General features: G+C 43.8%; 1 protein-coding gene across 1 annotated transcript; it reads left to right on the top strand.

Annotated features, from left to right (window-relative positions):
- Positions 1-1,495: 1,495 nt before the first annotated feature.
- Positions 1,496-22,263, top strand: LOC142572078 (antimicrobial peptide microplusin-like). Its single transcript, XM_075680904.1, has 5 exons — positions 1,496-1,577; positions 1,772-1,833; positions 9,310-9,399; positions 20,036-20,062; positions 22,149-22,263. Exons 1-5 carry the CDS (start codon positions 1,496-1,498, stop codon positions 22,224-22,226), a joined length of 339 nt encoding a protein of 112 aa, XP_075537019.1. The 3' UTR covers positions 22,227-22,263.
- The last annotated feature ends 1,627 nt before the right edge of the window (positions 22,264-23,890 follow it).

Below are 23,890 nucleotides of genomic sequence, written 5' to 3'. Positions count from 1 at the left end.
CACTGTTTACAATATACGACGATTACACGTATCGTGTCACAGACATACCATTATTATTATTGGAGAAGTTCAACGCCGGCGCCAGTGGCTGTGAACGTATGGAGACTGTTATGGCAACGAACGGTGTCCTGGGACGTTGGAATGTCGCCGAATTAGCGCTCTATGACTGTGCACGCATATTGAATAGTAGTCTCAGCCTTGGTTAAGTTATTCTCTACTCCTCAGTCATTATTTTCTCCATTGTTTCCCCCCCTTTTTTTTTGCTCGTTTTGTCTAGTTTTTTTTTTTGCATTGCTTAGGCACTGGACTTCGTTTTTGATGATAGCGATAGCTGGCCGAAAGGTGGCCTTTTCTGCCATGGTTTAATCGTTTAGTAAACAGCAACAACGAGTGGCTATAGAGCAAATGGGTTTGCAGGTTTATCGTTTAGCCCTGTGGACTCTGTATGCTGGCCATAATACGTGAATGCGTATAATGTTTTCAACGGCAACTGCATTGACTAAGCCCTCGGCAAGAGCATCCTCACCGAGTTCCAGCGCCTAGCATTTACGGTATGCAGCTTTTGAAATGAACCCCTTTAGTCACCATGTGCAGATTTGCGAGCACGAATTGTTTGCCTATTCTGTCCAGTCGTGGTAATGGACACACCATATTATACCGGAGCTACGGGATAAATGACATTCGGATTACCCATTGTTACTCCAGTTGACTACAGACTGCAGGGTACTGATACTCGCAACCGCTTTAATAAAGCCACTACCATGTTTCACTCAATGTTCGACCACCGCGTTCCGTCACTAAAGGTTGAAGTTCTAGTTTTTCATTCCTCGTGAAACCTGAAACCATTAACTCTTACATGCAATTTTGCTCGACGATTGAAGTCTCTTTGTGGAAAAAAATGCCACATCACCGATTGTGCACTAACTCAAATTTTAGTTACTCTGTAATTACGAGGGCTCACTAGAATATGTGAAAAGGATCTACCTACCATCCTTGCTTCCATTCAGGAGAGGCTGCAGCACTTTTGAATAAAATTGTCTGACTTTGACACAATTTAATTGACAGTGCATCGTAATTGGTGACTAAAGAGGCCCATTTTAGATGAAAATTTGCTACAGTGTAAAATTACACAGTGTCCTCGTGCTACATAGTGTCCTCGAACGTTGGTTCAGGAAATCTGTTTCGCTCTTTGCGCGCTTTCTTGTCAGTGCGAAAGCCGAGCCATCATCTATGCCGGTGCATAGTCAGGTTTGTTGCCGTTACTTTGACCGGACGTTTTGCTTTTTGTTTCTTTCTTTCTAAGCTTCTTTTTTTCTTTTGCCTGTGCGAGCCGCTAGCGCATGTGTTTGGAAGCGTCCCTATCGCCAAGCAACGGGGGCTGGCCTCTCTAACTCGCGTAACTGATGACGCGAACAAAGTGGCGGTATAACAGGGCTCGCTTCGCAAGCGTCCCGCTTCCATACCGATCTCCAAAGACGATCTCCAAAAAAGCACCATGAAAGTGCTGGTTTTCGCATTCCTCGTGATCTGCACGTACGGATTTTTCTCGGCCACTGCTGAAGATCCAGATTTGTGCTGTAAGTCGCAGTTTTATTTTTATTTTTCTTTCGTATATCGAATGTGCACGGAGCTGAGTCACTTCAAAATATCTTTCAAAGTCAGAACTGAAGTGCATGCTATGTGCTCGCTAAGTCGTGTACGTAATCCAAAATCCTGCGTTTTAGCTATTCTCACCTTGTTTTTCTTTTCTTGCCTTTTTCACATGGTGAAGCTTTCGACGATGTCAAGCTTGGAATTATTTTGAGGTGCATCAGGGAGAGAGCCTGGCTTATGGTGAGTTGCCAGTTCACTATGATGTTTTCTCTGCATAATTGTAGTCAGCGCTTTCTATTTACTCACGGCCTTTCAACCCTGTAAAAAGATATTGTTAATTAATTTTTTTTTTGAAATGGTGTTAGAGGAGAATTAAGTTTGCGCCTTTGGGCGGAACCGACCACTCCTCGTCATGTGGCAAACGAAAGGAAGTCGCAAAATGTGGCGAAATACACTGAAAATAGTCAAACTGCATGAACACAAAGTTCTTCGCATGATTACAGGAAGCCAGAGAAGATAGACACAAAGGAAGTCGCAAAAAATTAAGAACTGTTTTTATTACTATGCTATACCGAACCTTAAGAGCGCCACAAAGTTGCGAAGCTTTTCGTTCGTGCCAGAACTTTTGGTCAACTGGCCTTCGCTATTATATCTCCTTAGCAGCAAAGCAGCAGTTAGTCATTTAGTCATATCAGTTGTTGGGCATATCAACATTCGACTAATGAAATCTTACGAGACCATTCTTGAGCACCACCAGCTTTGTGAATCAGGACACTGTTGCTCATGTAAGCTATGAGGCTGGCACCGCACTGGAGTTCTTCGATGACTTCTTAACTTATGCTTCCCAGCTACGTCGAATGCCTGTCTGATGAAAAAAACTGTTATGTCGCCGACGGCGTCCCGGCGGTGGTGAAGGCGTCACCGTACAACAAGAGGGATCGCGCAGTAGGCCGTTGGCGCACGAGATGGAAGGACAACTGTCTAGGAATCCCTCGTACAATCCCTGTTTAATCATGGTGACACCTGTATAAATAGGCATGCCACCAGGTGACACCAACAGCGCTTGGTCACTGCCGCTCTGGGACGTCCCAGTCGGTGGATGCACGGACGACATCACAAAAGCGTATCGCAAGAATGTAAAACCGCCATCGCAAAGGCACTTTCCAGCGTGCTGACGTCAATTGCGACCAAAGTACAGATTCGAATATAGCGCTCCGAGACGGTCGTTTTCATGCACACTTGACTTTGATCCTGTTGAACTAAATGTTGGTTTGTGAACTGCGAGCGAAATGGCGGGGGGGGGGGGGGGGTGATCGAGTGAAATTGAAGGCTGCTATTGGAACGCTCAAGATCACTGAGCTAGCAGGTACAAAAACGAAATAGCATTAGAATCACCTAAACAATCTGCACTTTTCCGAATTTCCGAATCCGCTTTATTTACAACGCACAAGGTACAGTTCCCCCAGGCAAAAAGCTGTCGCAGACAGCTTTGCATCACCTGGGGGCCTACAGAGACCAACAGGCAGCGGATTTTACAAAGTGCAAACAACTATAAATACATACAGACATAACGAAAAAGAAATGAAATTGCAATAGGACAGTTACAGCATACATGATGGTCAATATCTCGAAATTCATAAATATAGGAGAAATAAAAAACCTTCAAGCAGTCTTTGTTGAACACTACTACAAAGCAATACTATGAATTTAAGCAAGCTGAGGAATCGAAAAGAAGGTATGTAACTGTCGGAAAATATGTTCATTTTTTCATCAGGGAACCACGTACTTCCAATTTAAGCGTGCTTAATGCAGCATTCAAATTAATCTGAGTCTTTTAAAAGGTTCTAAAGTGTTCGTATGCAATAGTCCAGAGTAGACCTACCGTAATTTGTGAGTGTACGCGGCACTGGTTGAACCTGTTAAATAGTAGGCAGCCTATTAAATATGCTTTAGGCATGCATGGAATGTTTCATATATTTTGGAAGACTATATATATGTTTATACATATATACATTATACATAGCGAATAGCCACGGGTACACGACTTTACTAGCGGCAGCAACGCGATACTGGGCTTCACGCTATCTAATAGACGCGGCGTCATGACATCACGCCGCTGACGCATTGACAAGCGCAGCGGAGCCGTAGGGAGGGGGGAGGGGGGATTTCGAAGCCGGAAAACCGTGACGGCGCACTTAGGACTTATTTTGCGCACTCATCTTGTTCTGTAGATAGGCGCCCAGAACGTACGTTCCTTTTGTTCCATTTAGCTACAGAAACAAGCCTTAAGCAGGCTATGTCAATCTAGTGCGTTTTGGCCGATCTGTATGGCCAGCATATGCTGTTGTCGATTACGTAAATCATTTTTGCTTGACGTGTCGGTGCGTAAGTAATAACGGTAGATCTCAACGGTACCATGCCATGGTGACCTGCTCTTCAAGAAGAGAAGTCATACCCTTCACGAATGATCCAAAGCTAAAATGGTTCTGACTCTGGGGGCGGCACACGGCGACAAGAGGAAGGCAGCCAAGCTATTTCGGATGTGGCATTCTGGAGGATGCCCTATAGTTCGTCAACAATACTTGTACTCCGTTCCATACATAGCCGTCAACTCTGCAGAGGCTAGAGAGACTTCTTTCGGTGGCTTCGTTCGCACTTGGATATAGTTCGATCTTTTTTGGCCGCAATTGTGCGCAACTGTTTTTTTTAATGTAGACTCAGTATTGAATGAAACAAGTTTTATTCCTTAGAAACAAACACACTGGGGTATACGGCTGCTAATGCGTTGCTTTAGATAATTGTTATTTTTGTTGCTCTTTTCGGATTTTTTATTTGCAACCCATGGCGCGGAGCTTCACGGGCATGCTCGGGCGAGCAAACACTGTTGGCGCGCAGCGAAGCGTGGGCGGAACGCGCGGAGAGATCACTTTTCTTGACCGAAATTCTTGCGTAGCTTCCAAAGCGTTGACTGCTATGTATGAAACGGAGTATAGAACGTACGAAGTCCTTTGCGAGACGGGTAGCTTCACAAGAAAGCGACAGAGGACTGTGGCACTAGTTCAAGAAGCGGAAATGGATGTTCCGCTTTTTTCCGACTGCCGCTACTAAGCAGTCGGCACGATTTCTCTAGAGCTTTTGGGTTTTTTAAAGCATCCTCGATCAACCGCACCGGTGCGCACCGACCATCCTTGATCACCGGAAGCGCACCCTGTTGGAGCGGTTTTCCGTTGCCCCGTCTCACACCAAGAAAATCGGCGGTGCGCCGGGGTGCAATCCCAGAAAGCACTGCGGGACTCGCGACGCGCACTGCCGACTGTAGAACCGCGGATGCTCTTGCCCGATAGCTGCGGTTGCAACGGAGTTGACGGAGTTAGCTAGTGGAGATGTCGGCAATGAGAAAGTAAGCGCTAGTAGTTGCCGCAATCGATGAGCTTTTTTCAGGTTCATCTCACAGCGAAGACGACGTACATGCTGATCTACCTCGTCCAAAAACAATGTGATGAAGAGCGGCCGAAAGTGGATAGGTTCGTTGAACGGGTCGTCAGGAACGGGTCGTCAGGATTAATTATAATATCCATTGGTGTTTGCTTGCAGCCAGGTATATCACAGCACGCGGTTTGACAAGGTTCGAGCGCTTGCCGCGAATGCTCAACACCTGCAAACAATAAAATGTGTGCGCGCTCGTGTTCGCGCACGTTTTGCACGCCAGGGGCAAAGTAGCGCTGCATGCAAGCGTCCTGCTCGGGGTGCAGTTTTGTCCTCGATGTTGATCCTCCGCAGTGCGCCACCACCGCGGTGCAAAGCGCACCTTTCTGGTTTCGGGGCAACCCCGGGGCAAGGTGATCGAGGACGCTATTAAAAATCTTCGTCCAAGTTAACTGGGACATCCGGTTTAGAGATAGTTTATAATGGTATAATTTAGAGGTTTTAAACATATTATGTTTAATGTATAAGCGACCAGTAGGTAGCAGGCTCAGGTGTCTAGCAGACTCGGGTGTTAACACCTTGTGTTGCAGTCACTCCAGTTTGCTGTAGTTTGTGGTTATCTACCCCAGACTAAAGTACAATATGAAAGACGCGAATGAAAATTAGCATAATATATTTCCCCTTTGAGCCCAACTGGAATTAATTCTTTTCAATATGCAGAGGCAATCAACTGCTTTGTCTAATTAAATTGTAAGCTTATTAACGTGTGCGTTCCAGGACATTGTTTATTCGAAGCAAATACCTAAAAAAATTTCTAATGCCGCGTGTGGCAGAGCAGTTCCTTGAGAATTCAGGGTAACTTCAGAACAACTTTTGTACGAGGTCAAGGGCGACGCCCCGTCTACTATAGTCATGGAATTTGAACAGTGGAATATTATGATTCACACAATCAAATGCTTTTCAGAGACAAATAAATAAACCCATAGTGAAAAGATGGTTTTCCACGTTAAAGTATCATTCTTGATTAGGAATAATTCGGAAAATTTTCCTTTCTGGAAGCGATATTGCGAATCATTGATTACATAATATTTAATAAGAGAGTTTGCAAGCCCTGTATCAATAACATTCTTGAAAACTTTCGATAAAATGGGCAAAACAAATATCGGTTGGTAGTTCGCTATCTCACTAACGGTTCCACCTTTGTGAACAGGGATTATACATTCTAGTTTAAGGTTAGAGGAAAAAATAGCTATTTCTAACATTTGGTTAATTATAAACGTGAGCGGTACGGCTATGATAAAACCCACATGCTTAATAGGGACTGTGCTCAGGCCCCCTACCCTAGAGGCGACATTGTTTCGAATTTTTCGAAATGAGGTTCGTGAGTTCTTGTGCAGTAACCGGAAAGAGAATAATTGCATTTGCCACTTTTGTGTGAACTAATAACAGTGTGCCAGTACAATCGCGACGTGTATTTGGAGACACGTATTCGCTAAGATTGGAAAAGAACTCGTTCATTTCTGTTAGGGCGTCTATATCCGTCTTGCATTGAGCGAAAGCTGTAATATTATTGTGACACTTAGTTTTAGAGTTATTAGATAAATTGTGGATTTCATCCCATAATTTTCTTAGAATGTTGTAGATTTTAGCAAACAGGGACTGATAGTAGGAAAACTTTGCCTTTTTTTAAATCAGCGTTTAATTTATTGCGGTATCATTTGAATTATATAGGCAAAGCAGCATCACGCGATTGAACGAATGTATGGTACATTTTGTATTTTGGATATTATTGTGTTATGCAAGCTTGTTGCAATCCTAACTGTAGAGGATCCGATTCCGGCCTGGCGCCGTGAATGTCTGCACAACAAGCGGATGTTTATGTTTGTGGCGCCGGCCTCCTCGGCGTGGAAGGCACGTGCAATAAAGGCTCAGTTTCGCCGCCGCTCGGCTGCTCGCCGGATGCTCTCAAAGTTCGTTCTCTTCTCTCTGCGCGCGTCTGTCTATGGCGGTCGCATTTCCCGCCCCGATATTGTCAAAGCTTGCGTATTCTTTTGCTCTGTCTATACATGTACTGAGTGCCAAAGGGAAGTGTTTTTCAAAGCAGGCATTAATTTTGTTCTAAAGGACACGGCAAGCTTGATTGGGATGACTAACGGTTTATACGCTATCCAATGGTATAGTTTCAACGTCGAAGTAAAAATTCTTGAGCGAAGCAGAGCTGATGCCGCGACAACTCTATTTTTCTGTATTTTTGTGCCTTTTGGACGCTACAGGTCGAAATTTAAAAATCGGCAGATGATCACAGATATCAAAGGAACAAACGCCTGTTAAGCATTGGTCACAAAGTACGTTGTGATACCGATATCGAGGAGGCGTGGCGGTTATTGCCAGTAATATTAGCAGGCAAACGTAATTAGATTTCTGCAGGCAAAAGTGCGAAGGACGCTTTCAGAATGTTTACTGGATGCATCGCCACTGAGCATGTTGATGTTTGTATCGGGAATTACTAAAAAAAAAAAAATACGCGTGCATTGAGCGAAAACCAGGCATGAAAGTTTCCATGAACTCAAAGAATTCGGACTTTCTGGCGTGATGGGGGCCTATATTATGCTGCAATAACCACATTCTTGAGTCTTACTACTATATACACTCTACATTGGGTGTAATACAAGTTAAGTCAATAAATACATCGCAAGTAATGTAATTTTGGATGTACAGAAGCAATTCCACCCCCACGGTTAGCGCACCGCACGATTCCACCATAATTATATCCTGGTATTTTCCGTGGGCTCTCAATCGTAGACCCGCCGTGGTTGCTCAGTGGCTATGGTGTTGGGCTGCTGAGCACGAGGTCGCGGGATCGAATCCCGGCCACGGCGGCCGCATTTCGATGGGGGCGAAATGCGAAAACACCCGTGTGCTTAGATTTAGGTGCACGTTAAAGAACCCCAGGTGGTCAAAATTTCCGGAGTCCTCCACTACGGCGTGCCTCATAATCAGAAAGTGGTTTTGGCACGTAAAACCCCAAATATTATTATATCAATCGTAGAAAGCCAGGATTCTGTGAATAGCATCAACTTTTACCGATAAGCAGTCGAAGAGCATGCGCAGCTTGTGCATTTTATTTTTAATGCTGCGAGCATTCAAGTGAAATACACTGAAGTAGATAACACCTTAAATTCAGTGTCGAAGTTGTCAGAGTCGTAGTACGTACTTACATTCTGGCTTGGCATGCCATAAGTTAAATTTATTAACTTCTACGCCAAAATCAGCGTCAGAGTTTAGACACCTCTAGTCACGTCTCGTACATGGAAAATAAGCTGCGGCCAACAACTCAAGGAACATTGGACTGGACTGTGGAGCACTGTACTTTCGCAATCAAACTCGAAAATTTCGGCGCAGCTCGACTGCGATGTAGACCAAAACGGCCCGTGCGACGTGTGTATAAGACATGATAAAGATTCGAATGAGCGGTGAGGTAACGCGCTAGTAAAAAATTACGGGCTCGCTCCAGTATATCTAAAATTTTTGCAGGCCTTATCACAGGCTTTATCGCTGTACCTTGGGCTTCAGTTGCAGCATCTTGGGCTTCAGCAAGCAGATTGACATTAGATAAGATTATAGCACTGAGCTTGGTCAGTTGTCGAGCTGGCAATATTGTTTTTCAAACATATTCTTGTGTTTTACGAGCCAGAACTGCGATTTGATTATGCGGCATTCCGCAGTGGTGGATTCTGGAATAATTTTGGCTGCCTAGGGTTCTTTAAGGTGCACCTAAAATCACAGTATGCATGTGTTTTTGCTTTACACCCCCATCGAAATCCGGCCGATGTGGCCGGCACTGAACCCGCGACCTCGAGCTCAGCTGTGCAACGCTATAGGAATGAATGTTTTCTGTGGAGTAGGCACAACCGCTAAACTAATTATCATTGCATGGTAGAAGTTCAGCAACCTTGGCTCTTATAGTCTTGTCTTATCTAATGTGCCTCCCGATTCTGTGGTCTAGACGTTGAACTTATGGCCCGTAGACAGGCTATAGCATCTCCATTCTTGCTCCCCCATGCTAAATTTTTCGTTTTCTCGTCAAGCTGTTATGAAAAACTTTATCGTTTTACTAGTCTAGTTTGCGACTTAGTTAATGTGTTTTAAGGGCTCAGATACAGGTTTCGTATTATTATGTGTCCAAATTCCAACTTTATGAAGTTTAACGCTTCGTAAAAACATCCAGGTGGGAACATTGTAGTAAGATTCAAAATGTCCCTATATTAATTTTTTCTGTCTCATTTTCAGCTGCGCAATGGCCTTGACCACCTTCTACACGTCTACCAGTGCCAAAGTGACACCTGTGCTTTCAACAAGATCTGCGATGAAGGAGCCGTCGTAAGGAAGCGCGGCGCCTTACTTTGCATGCGCTCTATACACCGACCACCACCGCTCGATCGAAGCGCTGTGTGGCGTGTGCACTATAGGCAGGGATTGAACGCGAGAGCGCACCCTTTGGTGGTCGTTCTGCGCCCTGCGATGACATGCCGAGGTGCTCTATGGTTTCAGGGGAAAGGCACCAGTATGGTGTAATGCTCGCGTGTCTTTGGACCTCGGCCGTACTCCACGGTGCCGGAAGAGCCAAAGGCCGCTCGCTCGCGATTCGTTAGCTGCCGATTACCTACGAGTTCATTCGGGCACGCCGTTACAAAGCGCGATCCGCTGCTGCCATCCATGTTTCTCGGTACTAACAAAAATTGCAGCCCTTTGCGACAGCAGGGGCAGTGCCAGTGACGCGAGTTCACAGCAAAGGTAAAGATCGAAAGGACGGTGCTGCGTTGCAGGCTGATACCGACGTTGGATACCTTGTAGTACGGATTGCCTGTTGTTGTAGGAACTCCAATTTACCAGGTTGGCCAGGGACTCAGGGAACACCTGAGTGTCCATCATTTATTAGGGCTCAGGTAATCCCTGAGAAATGCTCATTAATACAGAAGTTCGTAGATAGTCTATAGAATCCGCACATTGGTCTGAAGCGGCCACTCCTTGGTACTACCTCTTGGTGGTTGAAATACGAGTCAGGGGTCCCAAAATAGAACAAAGTTAAATCCAGCTCCACCGCCATCATGAGCCCGGTCAAGGCCTGTCGAAGAATCCTCCAAAGCGAAGCGCGCAAAGCCGCACATGCAGCCTTATCGGAAACCGGCTCACGGAGCTACATGCGATGAGAGGATAGACTAGGCATCGTGTCTTACATGGGAGGACTACGGAATTGTGCGAATTCCTGCTGGCATTACACAGTTGGTCGGTTAATACTTATAAATGTTAACGAACAACTTGTTAATGGCTTTTGTTTCTATATACTATATTGGTTTGTTGAAATTAAAGAAATAAAGGAGATCTATGGCGCTGTAACGTAAAGCTATTCCGAACTTTTCTATTCCAATTCTGCAATCAGCCCTCCCCGATTGGTCAAACGTTTTTGGGCCACCCGCACTTCACCTGTCTGTCACGCGACGTCACGCAAACCACGATAGCTCTCCATCTGATATGACATGTACATTCTGATTATATGTGGTTGGACTGAACAAAAGAAAAATAGTTATTTCTCATTCGACGCCTTTCGCCATTAGCCCCCGGCTATTGGTCAAAAGTTTTCGGGCTGCATCCACTTCACCTGCCTATACGCGGCGTCACAACGACGTCAGTGGGCACGGCGAAACCCAAAAGATCATGCCGCTCACCAAAAGATTTATGTTCCTTCCCCAGGTTAGTTTCTTTGTTTCTACATTTCGCAGTAACGATATTACATTGGTGGTTTTGCCGTTCCCACGGACATGCTTGTAAATTGCTTACGACTGTTTCTGTGTGTGTAAATTGCTTTGCTGTGGAGACATTGAAGAAAACCCAGGCCGTACAGTTGAACAAATGTTTGAGAGCCTTCCGTCAGGGCAAGCAAGCATATTAACTGAGCTAACTGGTATTTGGGAGCGTGTTACATCGTATCAACAAGCCGTCGCCACTCTTAAGACACGATTTAATGCAATCGTTAAGCTACTGCTAGAAATTACCAAAAGAGCTCCCAAATTCAAACACTACAAGACAAAATTCGGGCTTTAGATCAAGTAGTTATGAAACAGAACAAAAAATAAGTGACCTTGAAGACCGCAGTCGCCGATCAAACTGAGTTGATCTTGGCGTCAAAGAGCAGGATGATGAAAATGATAAAAGGTTACAAAAAGCAGTCATTGATGACATTTTTTTCAAAAGAAACTCAGCAATCATGCAAATCTATCGCGCGTATTCATCGTCTTGGAAGACAGCCAGGAAAAAGACCTGTTATCGTATATTTCCAAGACTTTTTGGAAAAGGAGGCCGTTTTTCGCAACGTGCGTAAGCTTAAGGGTAGTGGTATATCTATCCAGAATGATTACAGCAAGGAAACTCTGAGAAAACGAAAACTTCTTTGGGAAACTGTCAAACGGGATGTCAACAATGGAAAACGCGCTTTCCTTATCAATGACAAACTGAAATTTTATGGCTGCGTTTATGCTCGGGATGACAGTATAGCTCAACGAGTTGTCGTGAGCCGCGACAACAAAACTTCTAGTAATGCATGACAGAACACGTGCGCCATTTCTAAAACACTGGGAGTGCTAAATTTCAATGCCAGAAGTATAATAAATAAGGTAGAACAGCTTGAATGCCTCCTCTTCAGATATGAACCCCATATTGCAATTGTCACAGAAGCCTGGCTGCATGATAGTGTTAGCAACGAAATACTGGTATCATCATCACATGAGATTTTCCGCCTGGACCGTGGATCAAGGGGAGGAGGTATTGCGATTATTCTAAAAAGCACGTTTTCCGCAGAAATACTTCCTTAGATCGAAAACTATGAGAGTCTGTTTTTGAAAATTAATTGTTGGGGACATGTAGTTGTAGTATGCGTGCTTTATAGATCACCATCATCTCCTCCCGAGTTCTTGTCCTCGCTGCGGGACTACATGACTGTGCTGAAACCCCGGAAAATTATCATGGTGGGCGATTTCAACCTACCCGCAGTTAATTGGCTGCACAGACTCGAGATGCAGCTGGCCAATAGCCCTCTTCTCGACATAATGTTTGCATGTGACGTGGAACAAGTTGTACTTGAAACACACGTGACAATGCTGATACTTGTTAAATTTTGGATCTTGTATTTCTTAGCAAAAATATGACAGAGCTCGATGTTCGAGTGGAGGAGGGCATATCTGACCACAAGCTTGTGCTTGTCAGTAGTAGGCTTGATAGTTGTGAAAGAAAACACGTTAAGCCCTGCAAAACTCTTAAAGACTTTAATAATGCCAATGATCAAGCTATCCTTAATGAACTTTGTAAGCTGGTCGACAACTTAACAAAAACTGATGTTACTTCACTGTGGCGTGCGTTTGTGACCTGCGTTAACTACTGTATTGATGCCTTCGTGCCGACTTAACGTATTAAACCAAAACGAAGAAAGCCATAGATTGACAGAAAAATTATACATATAAAAAGCAGGTTAAAACGCGCCAAAAGACGCCGTAACAAAAACCCTGAAGTTATTAGCCACCTGCAAGTATAGCTTTCAGACGCATTGTCTTTTGCCCGTCAAAAATATTTTTCCAATACATTGCCGAATTACATAAAAACCAGTCCCGATAAATTTTGGCGATATCTTGGCTGTGGAAACACACATTTGCAAGAAATAAGGCAACGCGACATTGTGATCACCGATTCTCAGGAAATATCTAACATAATGAATGAATATTTCCATTCTGTGTTCACCCGCGCTGATAGAGCCATGGAGGCTCCTTCTTCTCCATGCCAAGTGTCAGACTTCATATCTCTTGAAGGCGTGTTTTCCTTATTGCTTAATGTTAAAGAAAAATCTTCTGGGGGCTGGATGGCATACCAAATTTTTTTCTTCGCCGTTAGGCCAAGTCTGTTCCACACATCTTAACAGTTGTCTTTTCTTTATCTATGAGCACAGCAACTTTACCTGATGACTGGCGTATGGCTCGTGTCATTGCAGTCCACAAGAAGGGTGATCGCCTAAGCATTGAAAACTATCGTCCCATTTCTTTGACATCAACGTGCTGTAAAACACTAGAACACATCATCGCTCATTATATAACTAATTTTCTTGAAAGTATCAACTTGCTCTCTCCATTTCAGCATGGCTTTCGAAAGAAACTGTCAATATCTACGCAACTTTTAACAATTGTTCACGAATGCGCTCTAACGCTTGATTCTTCCGGACAAGTTGATCTTATCTTCCTTGATTTCAGTAAAGCGTTTGATTGCGTCCCTCATGGTAAACTGCTTGGAAAACTTATTAAGCTCGGCCTTCCTACATTTATCATAAATTGGATAAGAGCCTGCCTGTCAAACCGTAGTTAGATCGTAGACGTTAACGGCCATGCTTCTACTGCATTACCAGTTCCGTCCGGAGTACCTCAAGGAAGCGTACTCGGCCCGATTCTTTTCCTAATCTACGTTAATCATATAACTAGCACCATTCATCTACACGTTAACATCAGATTGTTCGCAGATGATTGCCTTGTTTTTAAATAGATTACTTGCCGTAATGATCAAGCTCAGTTAAGCACTAGCTTAGCCAGATTTAATGAATGGTGCACCACCTGGTCTATGACCCTAAAGGCTGACAAAACTGTCTTACTTCGTGTCACGAACAAAAATCAACCTATGGCATTTACATATTGCATCAATAGTACACAAATAAAGGAAGTCTCCGAATATAGATACCTAGGCACAACGATTACCAACACTCTATCGTGGTCAACACATTGCGAACGTTTGTGCATCCGCCTCTCGAAAGCTTGGCTATTTGCGTCATAAACTGAAAACAGCACCTTCAAATTTAAAACTTCTAGCATACAGAACTTATATATTGCCAAAACTAGACTACGCCTCAATAGTATGAGACCCATATCACATAAAGGATAAGCATAAGCTTGAAATGGTTCAGAGGCGAGCAGTACGGTTCATTTTCAACAAGTTTAGGTCCATTGATTCGCCATCACAACTAATCACCGAAAACCATCTCCCTACCTTAGAAGCACGAATAACTGTGGCACGACTAAAATTTCTTTTCACGATGTACGACAAGTCGTTTGAATCTAATGGACGAACATACATTCAACCTTACCTGTCACGCGCGTCTCGACACCGTCACGCTCACAACTTGCTCCCTTTTCGTGCACGCACTAACCTCTTTAAAAATTCATTCTTTCCTCGTACCGTTGTTCAGTGGAATGATCTACCCTCAGAAATTTTCTCTGCTGATAATTTTGAGCAGGCACTACTCATGAATTTTGCACAATAATATGGAATGTTATTTTTTCCATCTTTTATTGATGTTATTTTTACTATCGCCTATGCAAGTGCATTTTGTTCTGATGTGAAGTTGTTATTTTGATATGATATTGACTATCCCAGTGCATTTTTCTGATGGTGTGAATATCGTCCTTTGCAATACAAAAAGGTCAACTTGTTCCTTTCTTTTTTGCCCTATTCCTTTTTCTGTTCCATATGTCTAGCACAAGGGCACGTATTATTCTTGTCCGACATGAGTATTTGCTGAAATACGCCCACCTGCTTGGTCTGTATAGACTGCAGTATGTACAAATAAATAAATAAACAAATAATGAATAAATAAATTAATTAATTAATTAAAAACTGCGACAACTGTCTACGTCAAAGTGACGTGCACGTGTTGAAGGTGCATTATTATGCCGAACAAAACTGAAATTTTCTCGCAATAGCCGCTGGCTGCCCCGTTCTGAAAGGAATAAAATATGGCTGCCGCCGATCGCTCAGGCACTGGCTACTCGCACCTGGCGGAGAGCATGGGTTTATTTGCGTACAATAAAACTTTTTGCGTGGCCGTGTAACGTTTTCGAGCACTTTCGGCACGTTTACGACCTCTCTCAGCCAACCTTTCCTTGCTGAGCATCCTCTTTAGCGGCAATCTTAACCTTCCGTTGCATGCCACAGTGATTTTCGACCAGCCATTGCAAGATAAGTAAGGCAAAACGGACCAATCGCAGACGCCGGTACCATCCTCTTCATCTGTTTATCGATTTTCAGTGCACTGGCTCGGTTCCATCGAATCCTTCTCCACTTGAGCGTGCTCCTCGCCTCTTATCAGCCGATTAGATAACATGAGCCGCTCCGTGTAGGCAATGTTATTCTTTTTTAAACACACAAAAGTGACCTCTTATAAACGAGGATCGAGAGCGTTCGATTGGTCTGTTTAAACAACCCTGCTGGTTACCCTCCGATTGTTGTGCCGGGGGTTACGCAAATTTGACGTCAGGAGATTGCAATATAAGCATATTGGAATAGTTTTACGTTATAGGGCGCCTAATCACCCCAGTGTGCTGATGGCTGCTCCTTTCCACTTATATGTGCAAAAATGCAAACGTATAAGGTATCTATCAGGACAAGAAAGACATGGCAAAAGTATATAAGAGTGCAAACAGCTTCCTCGAAATGTATTATCCATCTGATAGACCGTCTACATATATTTTTAAGTTGGCTGCACAAGGATCTGTGGATGTAGACGTCGTGTGACTGACAGAGAGAGAGAGAGGGAGAACGCGAGAGAGAACAGAGGAAGAAAAAAGAAACAAATGCAGATTCAAGCTACACATTAGAATCTGTGGGAAGCAAAGCTTTAGATAAACGGTTAATTGAATCTCATAAAATAAATTCCGTGAGTAGAATTGTGTTTTCTTATCATATGCAACGTATAACCTTTTGCAATTTCCAATTTCTGAGTGCATGCACCGCACAGGCCACAAGTTTAATGTCGTGTATTGCTTATATTTATGCGCTTCATGGCTGACAAGCTACATAGACTGAGCAAGTTCAAGTTTTCGCCTGCGACACCCGAGCCGATTCCTACCCTTGAGGACAGATTGTGGAATAGACGGTAGCAACCTGACTCTTTCCGTTGGCGCGGGTGCCGCAGGCATTTCAGTTTTTGCGATGGAAAGTGCGACCACGTGATGTCGCACGTCATGTGCGCAGTATTTCTGTGTCGTTCAACGGGACAACAGCCTCCGCAACATGAAAAGCCGCGACTTGACCACGAAATAAGATATGCAAACAGTTTGCAGAGGATAAACAAGCGCGCAAGGGTCGGCGCAGTCAAATCACATATTCCTTTTTCTTTTCTGCATGTATTATTTTTGATACGCGTCACTCGGCAAATCGTGTAGCCCTTAGGTGTGCAGTGAGAAAGCTTTGAAAGCCCGCTCTACGTTGCCTCCTTTCAGTATGAAGTGCGCTGTGAGAAGAGCTGATGCATAAACTTTCGGTCATGGTCTTTTATAAACGCTGCAAGTGCGATAGTCTGCCTTGCCGGCAGTAAAAGGGTCAAGATCATGGGTTTTTTTCCGTGATTTCTATCCGCGGTCTGCAAATCACTGAAGCGGCCTCATGTTGTAAGGACGGTAGTGATTTAAGCAGTTCCCATTACGAACTTTGTTTTGACTGTTTTCATACGGCCTTTGCAAATATCCACGCTTTTAACACGTAACGGTCGTTTATTATTGTGATAGATATGATGTTCCCCTATACTAATTGATACGAAGCGCTTTTCATTTACGGAAAAAAAGAAAAACAAAGGTCGGAAGCATGTGTTTCTGACAGTTTTCTTTCTTTTCTTCTTTCTTTCTTTTCTGTAACATGGGCATCGACACGCCAAGAAACGCACAACATAAATTCCACTAATACGATTTGTGTTTTTCACTCAACTATATAAGCGTATGTCTCAAGCACGATGTTGAGGAAGATCCTATTGCTGGCCTGCGAAGCCCACTTGACGCTTGTTATCGCATCTTTCTACATGCTCGCCTTGATGTTCCCGCCGCGAAAATATGCGTTCTGCGTCAGACAATTTCTGTAAACCACACTCATACGTGCACCATGCCATTTCTTGAAAATTCCGCGCCATGCTGAGCAAAATACAGTGCGAACGCGATGAGCAACAACAGAAACAGCACGCGAACGCAAAGAGAGAGAGACAGAGAGAAAGAGAGCGACAGATAAAAGTAACCCAAAGACAGGGAGGTTAACCGATTGATATCGGACTAACTAGATAACTAGCTCTGGTTAGTTAACCAGTGCCGTTTGGCTACGCTGTACTGGGGAAGAGGAAAAGGGGCACAAAAGATGAGAGACAAAGAAGGGAAGACTGAACAATATAAAACTGTGTGGGCGCTGTGACAGTCTGTGCAGGCGCCACATAGTGGTACACAATGCCAATGTGCATTAAACGCAATGCCAATGTGTAGCAAACGCAATGTATTTAAAGCCTCAACGGCGCGCCGACGCGTCTGGTTTTTTTACAAAGGCGGCACTCTGGGAGACAGGGATCTAAGTACAGCAGCACCGCCTGGCGGAGGTTGTCAGCAGTCTATGGCGAAATGTGAACACCGCGAGAACGAAGGCGGTGTTTGATGTTTGTCGAGATATCAATGGTCGGGAGAGCTGTGTGCAGAGAAAAGTACGACACATAGGTAAACATAGTTAAAGCTACCTCTTATGTCCCACAGAGTCCACATTATATGTACGGGTTTATTCCAGTTTTATTGTTTGATGGCGCAGAACAAAGGCGCCCTCACTGGCACTACTTTGTTGGTGAAAGTTCCGTGACATATAAGTGAGCATGCTGTGGCGCATATCCAATTCTCCAAGAACGGGGTAGTCCAATCATACCGGGTGCTTCTACGAAGAATGTAAGCAACATTTAAAAATAGCCGTTCTGAAATAAAAGAGTGGTTCATTCAGAGACATGCCATCAGCGGTGGCGACCACGAGGGGATGGATGATATGTAGTAATTAGTAGCCAGAGTTTAAAAATATGCAAATGCCAAGTAGCTGGACAGAACAAAGATAATGTTATTTGCCGTCGCTTGGAGATGCTCAAATTATATATTTAATTCCGCACAATTACGTAATTGGTCCAAATTAATTAATTACCTTCGCAAATATTATAATTAAATAAAAACTGTTAATGAGAAAATGGTAGAGCGGCATGAAAAACTCCCGCTACAGTTTTCTGTTGCTCTGGACGTGCTACATAAAGGTGTTTTTCCGAGTGTGAAAGAACCACGTGAATACACGCAAAGTGTCTCGCGTGGCTAGTCACGCGCCAATTTTGCATGTATTCTGAGGCTCCTTTCATTTTATGTAGCACGTACTGAGCAACAGAAAGCTGTACGGGGAGTTTTTCATGTTGCTTTACAATTTTCTCATTGACACTTTTCATGTGAGTATAATATGTGATAATTTAATTAACTAATTCAGGGTAATTGTGTAATTAGGCGGAATGAAAAAAAATGAGTATCTCCAAGCGACAGCAAACAGCATTACCTCGGTTCTTTCCGGCCAAGCGGTATTTGCATATTTTTAATGTTTCGCTAAGGTTACCTGGGACACCGTGTGTATCACTGACACTTCGCTCCTCGACTAAGCAGGGTCAGTGTTGAGTGAGCTCGTGAACAACACTTTGCATTGTGGTGAACGCGGGTTAACACATGTATGCGGGCTCTCAAAGAAGTGTGACGCAATGTTTACGTATTTATCTCGCATTCACCACTAAATTACCGCTGGATTTTTTAGGCATGCTTCGCGCTTCACTTCTCAGGATCTTCATAATTCTTTTTTACTCCTAGGACTAGCTTGCCACAAAAAGCGATGATGTGCGAGGTAATTAGAGAAAGTTGCAGCCCCTCTAATGAAGCCGAGTAGTCCGGGTCAGAACGTCAATGTCTTACCCACTAGAGGAAGCCACCAGCTTGTACAACTAAGCACACGACTGAAAAGTGATTGATAAATCATCTCGCGTTAAGGAACTGTATTCTTGTGCAATTTATAACTGTATATTACTTCTGATTGTGGGAGTTATACCCAAGTAGGAAACAGCCGCTCATATGCAGAAAAAAGCATCATGGTTTCGGTGGCTCTTTATTTGTATAATTGTGGCTTTTCCTTCTTTTTTGCTTTTTCCTTCTTGGGTCATGCTCCTTGGGTCATGCCCTCCTTGGGTCATGCCTCCTTGGGTCATGCCTGCCGGAACCACGATCTGATTATGAAGGCCCTCGTACAGGGGGAGACTTCAGATTAATTATCACTACATGCGTGACGTGCATTTGAGCCTAAGTACGCGAGCATTTTTTGCACTTTTCCACCATCGAAATGCGGCCACCGCTGCGGGATTGAACCCGCGAATTCGTACTCAGCGCAACGCGCCATGGCCACTAAGCAAGCGCGGTGGGTGCGTTAGTGTTCTTTTCGGCGTTTTTCGTTCTGCACTGCCGTCTAAAAAGGCCAGGCGATCTCACCAACAGGTTAACGCCAAGAATAATCTTTCTTGTTCTCCTGGACAAGTCAGTGCAGCTTGCTCTTGTCGCATTCAGCCATTTTGCTTCGTAGCGCTTTAAGTCGGTCATTTGGACTATATGAAAGAACGCGAAAATGAAGCCCCGTCTCCTTGAACATTCAGAGCTTTTGGTTTACGTTACCCGTACAACATAAAGCAATATATATATATATATATATATATATATATATATATATATATATATATATATATAGACTCTAACCTTTCCGGCATTTGTTATTTGTTTTTTTACTTTAGTAAAGCTCTTTCTTGGGTTAGTTGGTTGATGCTTGAATGAGTAAAGGCAAGGCGCAAAAGACCAGGACTGAAGAAGGGCATTCTGGCTTGTCACATGCTTGGCACATTCAGGAACGACTGGCGAACAAATGTCATTCGAATGAGATGTGTTTAGTCGCAAAAATGACGAAGAGGAACGACCAGAGCGACTAAAGAAAGAGACTGACTGCTGGTGAAATCTCCAGCATATCATCAAAGTTTGTATCTCTCTCTTAATGCTAGCGCAATGTACAGAAACTCCCGAAACTGGGTCGCTAAGTAGCGCCTTGAATCTATTCCTTATCCTATATTTTCTTGTTTCAGACAACTGCCTTGGAAAAGTATATGAAGGTAAGTACTTTTTAAAGACATATTATATTGTTGCACTGTTTACTAGGAGTGTCACAATATTCCACATTTCGGGTACGAATCTAATAATCTTGGCTATTCCACTCATATTCCGTTCGAGTATTCACAATTCAAGCTTTCATATAATCTATTATCTTGAAATTTTAGGGATATGAGCCTCCGGGGGAAAAAAACTTTGCGAGGGAGGACTGCTTAATGATCTGTCCGGAGAAGAGCCGCGGTTGTTGCGCGGATAACACAGTTTCTGAGTAATCACATAAAGTAGACAACTACTGTGAAATAATTTCTAGTTATCGTATATGAATGCCTCGCGAATTGATTGTCTCAGTTTACGAGAAGCTAATTATTATTTTCAGTCTCCCCTTGTTGGCATCCCTGTAAAGCAATATGCAGTGCTGTAGTATTACACTATTCTCCTTGAGCGAACACAACACTCTACGTGTATTTGACGAGGAACTGTTGCAGTGTTCCATTTCTGTAAAGCGAAAGTGCATGAGATAACTGAAAGCAACACGCTATTCAGTGGGCTGTCCGTGTACAGTTGTGAATAATATTACGCGCATGTATTAAGTGATGTAAACAAGTCACTCTTTACCAAGTTGAGCCCATGGAAATTTTATAGTTTACATTCTTCAGAAATGAAAGGAAGAAATCGGAATTAGATCAGCCAGTCGAAGGTCCCTTTTCTCGAATATTTATTTTCCCTCCCGCTTGTAAATTTCACAATTCGGCAACCTATTTACCTTTCGTTCTGACGAGACAAGCTCAGTGCATTGCTCGTTACTTTACTCCTTTAGGACAGTGTAGCACTTACAGGAATAGCAGATAGTGCAGAAAATGCAGCATGGGTAAAAGATTCTTGCTTGCACAAAAAACGCCTAGCGATTTGATAGTGCGTTCTTTCCGGTTTCCGCAAAGCTGCGGTTCTGGTTAATTACCTTTTTCTTCTGGACTTACATGCACGTATTCGGCGTGCTCCGTGGATGCCGGCTACTCTTAGCATTGGAGAGCTTGTACCTTCATAGTCCCTGCGCAATAGCTATACTGCTGTGTCACTGTACAAATACTATTTATTGACGTAGGAAATTGAACTAAATAAAAGGATGACGTGTTATATTCAATCTTTATAGTTTTCCGCGCTATAATTTTTTTTCGTTTTTCTTCTGTAGGTTTATTTGAACCCGAAAAGTATTGTGCAGTCATACGTCGAAATGCTATCCTTATCTAGATTCGCTATGATGACATGCGTATCTGAGGCTTGCTTACTTGTCGGTAGCTTGTGGGCACGACCACAGCCGTGCCCGGCTCTCGCTCGAACGCACACCCCGTGGTACCGTACTCAAAGATACTCCGGTGTGCGAATGTAAATAAAACATGGCAACACCCATCAGCTTACATTAAAAGAAATCGCGTTTATTGGCAATCAAACGAACGCCAACTCCAAGGCGAGCCATAACCTACAATCACTAGCTCACTGGCGTTAACATTGATGGCGGCGCAAAAGGGAGGTGTCGGCTAAGAATAAAAGCCGAGACGCGTATCTGAGTTTTGAATTTGCTTCCACTATCGTCGCGCGGCGCCGCAGGAAGATATCCTCCACTTAATGGCTGGACCAATCAGCACGATGTTTTAGGGTCACCTGACTGTAGCGACTGTAACCGCGATGCGGCAACTGGAGTTGTGAGAGACGACTGGTCTCTCCGAGGCAAATGAGACGTCTAGATGACGAAAGCTATTTTCTGAGTAGGCCTGCCATCTACAGCAGCGCGTTATCTGCCTCGCGGTTCCTTCGATTCGCGCAACCTTGTCGTCTGGTCACACGGACATTTTCAGCAATCTTTCAAGCACTGAGCGCATACACCATGGCTTCACGATCACTTGAGAATCCACTCGATACCCTGGCTTTGTTCTCACGGAGCGCTCGCGATTAGCACTCTCGAGCGGAATCGAAAATGTATTCATTCAAAATTTTATCATTTTAGCAGCATCCGAGGTGTTGAAAACACTTCGATATAATAGAAGAGGCTATTATTATGCTGTTAATGGTGCGCTTTGTTCTTTTTTATAGCCGAAGCCCCGCAGAGAGTTCTGGGCAATCGCTCAGAAGTGCGAGAAGGAGCTGCCTCCGGACGACGAGACCGTTTGACCACACTGTCCTCGCATAGGCCGATCGTTGCCTGTGACCAAGTACTCAGAATAGCAATAAAATGGCCAGTTATTGTTCCGCTGTCATATTGCGCTTCAATACTGTCATTTTGTCTTTTTCCTGACGTCACGCATTTATAGTGCACCCTACGTTGTCACTTGTCTATCAGACAAATATGCAGCCGCGTACAATCTCAAAAGAAACGCCAAACTGGCATTCAATTAGAAATTGCTCCACAGGTTGGAACTCAAACATTATTTGTGGATGCATAAAGATTTCCCTTCTGCATCGCCACCATGGTCGGAGTACTCTCAATTTTCCGCATTGTTGTTAGGGCTACAGTGCGTCATGAATGCAAACTATAGTTGTTAGGTATTACATTGAACGGAACAGTTAACTTGGACCCTCCTCAGCCGCAATGCCAAAGCCACAATGCCAAAGCATTCTCGCTTTGATGCATCGTAACGTGCTACACGAAGTTGCAGAAGACAAAGATAATGATAAATAGCCGGTCAAGGGAACAAGAGTTCAAGATCGCCAGTCAGCCTCTAGAGTAGAACTTGTTGCTGGGCGAGTTGGTTGGGATCTAAAGAATACATTAATACATTATTGCGCCAAAAAGGAAAATAAAGACTTGGGAAGGAAGAGTACGAAACGACAGATTGAGTGCTGAACTTCAACTGATTTTATTCTTACAGCAGGGCAGGGAGAATGAACAAATGCGCATGCGTACATCAGTGTTGCCTAGAGCAATTCCAGTGACGTCTTTTAACAGTTGCAGCTCGTTTTCAAACAGAAAAACAGACATGTCACTAATACAACTCGTGCCTCTCTTTTTAATGTGATATGCCTCCAAAAGTTATCTTGCTAACGTATCAGCACTCCTGCCAAGTATCTTTATCTCACGCAGCAGTGGCTGGCATCTGCCTTCCATGCAAACCGTGCAATGCGCAGGTAAATGCGCATTAGCTTTATTGATTACAGACAATTCATGCTCCCGGGCCCGGTCATTAACACATTAACACATTAACACATAAACACGAGGCTTATGCGCGGACACAGTCCAGCTGGACTGTGTCCTCTCATAAGCCGCGTTGACAAAAAGTCAGGATGCCAGAAAAAGCACACTAGACAGTACGTCAAATGTGTGACGGGCGTTATATACGAAATACCGCTAAAATGTGGGAAATCCTACTTTGGACAAACGGGGAGATGTGTTAATGACCGGGCCCGGGCGCATGAATTGTCTGTAATCAATAAAGGTAATGCGTATTTACCTGCGCATTGCACGGTTTGCATGGAAGGCAGATGCCAGCCACTGCTGCGTGAGATAAAGGTACATGGCAGGAGTGGTGATACGTTAGCAAGATAACTTTTGGAGGCATATCACATTAAAAAGAGAGGCACGAGTTGTATTAGTGACACGTCTGTTTTTCTGTTTGAAAACGAGTTGCAACTGTTAAAAGACGTCACTGGAATCACTCTAGGCAACACTGATGTACGCATGCGCATTTGTTCATTCTCCCTGCCCTGCTGTAAGAATAAAATCAGTTGAAGTTCAGCGCTCAAACTGTCGTTTCGTACTCTTCCTTCCCAAGTCTTTCTTTTCCTTTTTTGGCGCAACAATGTATTCTTTATATTCTTCAGCCTCTAGAGTCTGTGAA

Source organism: Dermacentor variabilis, chromosome 1 (genome assembly GCF_050947875.1).
Source record: "Dermacentor variabilis isolate Ectoservices chromosome 1, ASM5094787v1, whole genome shotgun sequence".
Lineage (NCBI taxonomy): Eukaryota > Metazoa > Arthropoda > Arachnida > Ixodida > Ixodidae > Dermacentor > Dermacentor variabilis.
This window is presented reverse-complemented; position numbering and strand designations above follow the sequence as displayed.

What these genes read in the sequence shown, in the direction of transcription:
- LOC142572078 (XM_075680904.1), top strand. Translation starts at nt 1,496, where the DNA reads ATGAAAGTGCTGGTTTTCGCATTCCTCGTGATCTGCACGTACGGATTT. An exon ending in TCTGCGATGAAGGAGCCGTC is followed by an intron (nt 9,400 to 20,035) that starts GTAAGGAAGCGC and finishes TTCTTGTTTCAG; the next exon opens with ACAACTGCCTTGGAAAAGTA. An exon ending in CCTTGGAAAAGTATATGAAG is followed by an intron (nt 20,063 to 22,148) that starts GTAAGTACTTTT and finishes TCTTTTTTATAG; the next exon opens with CCGAAGCCCCGCAGAGAGTT.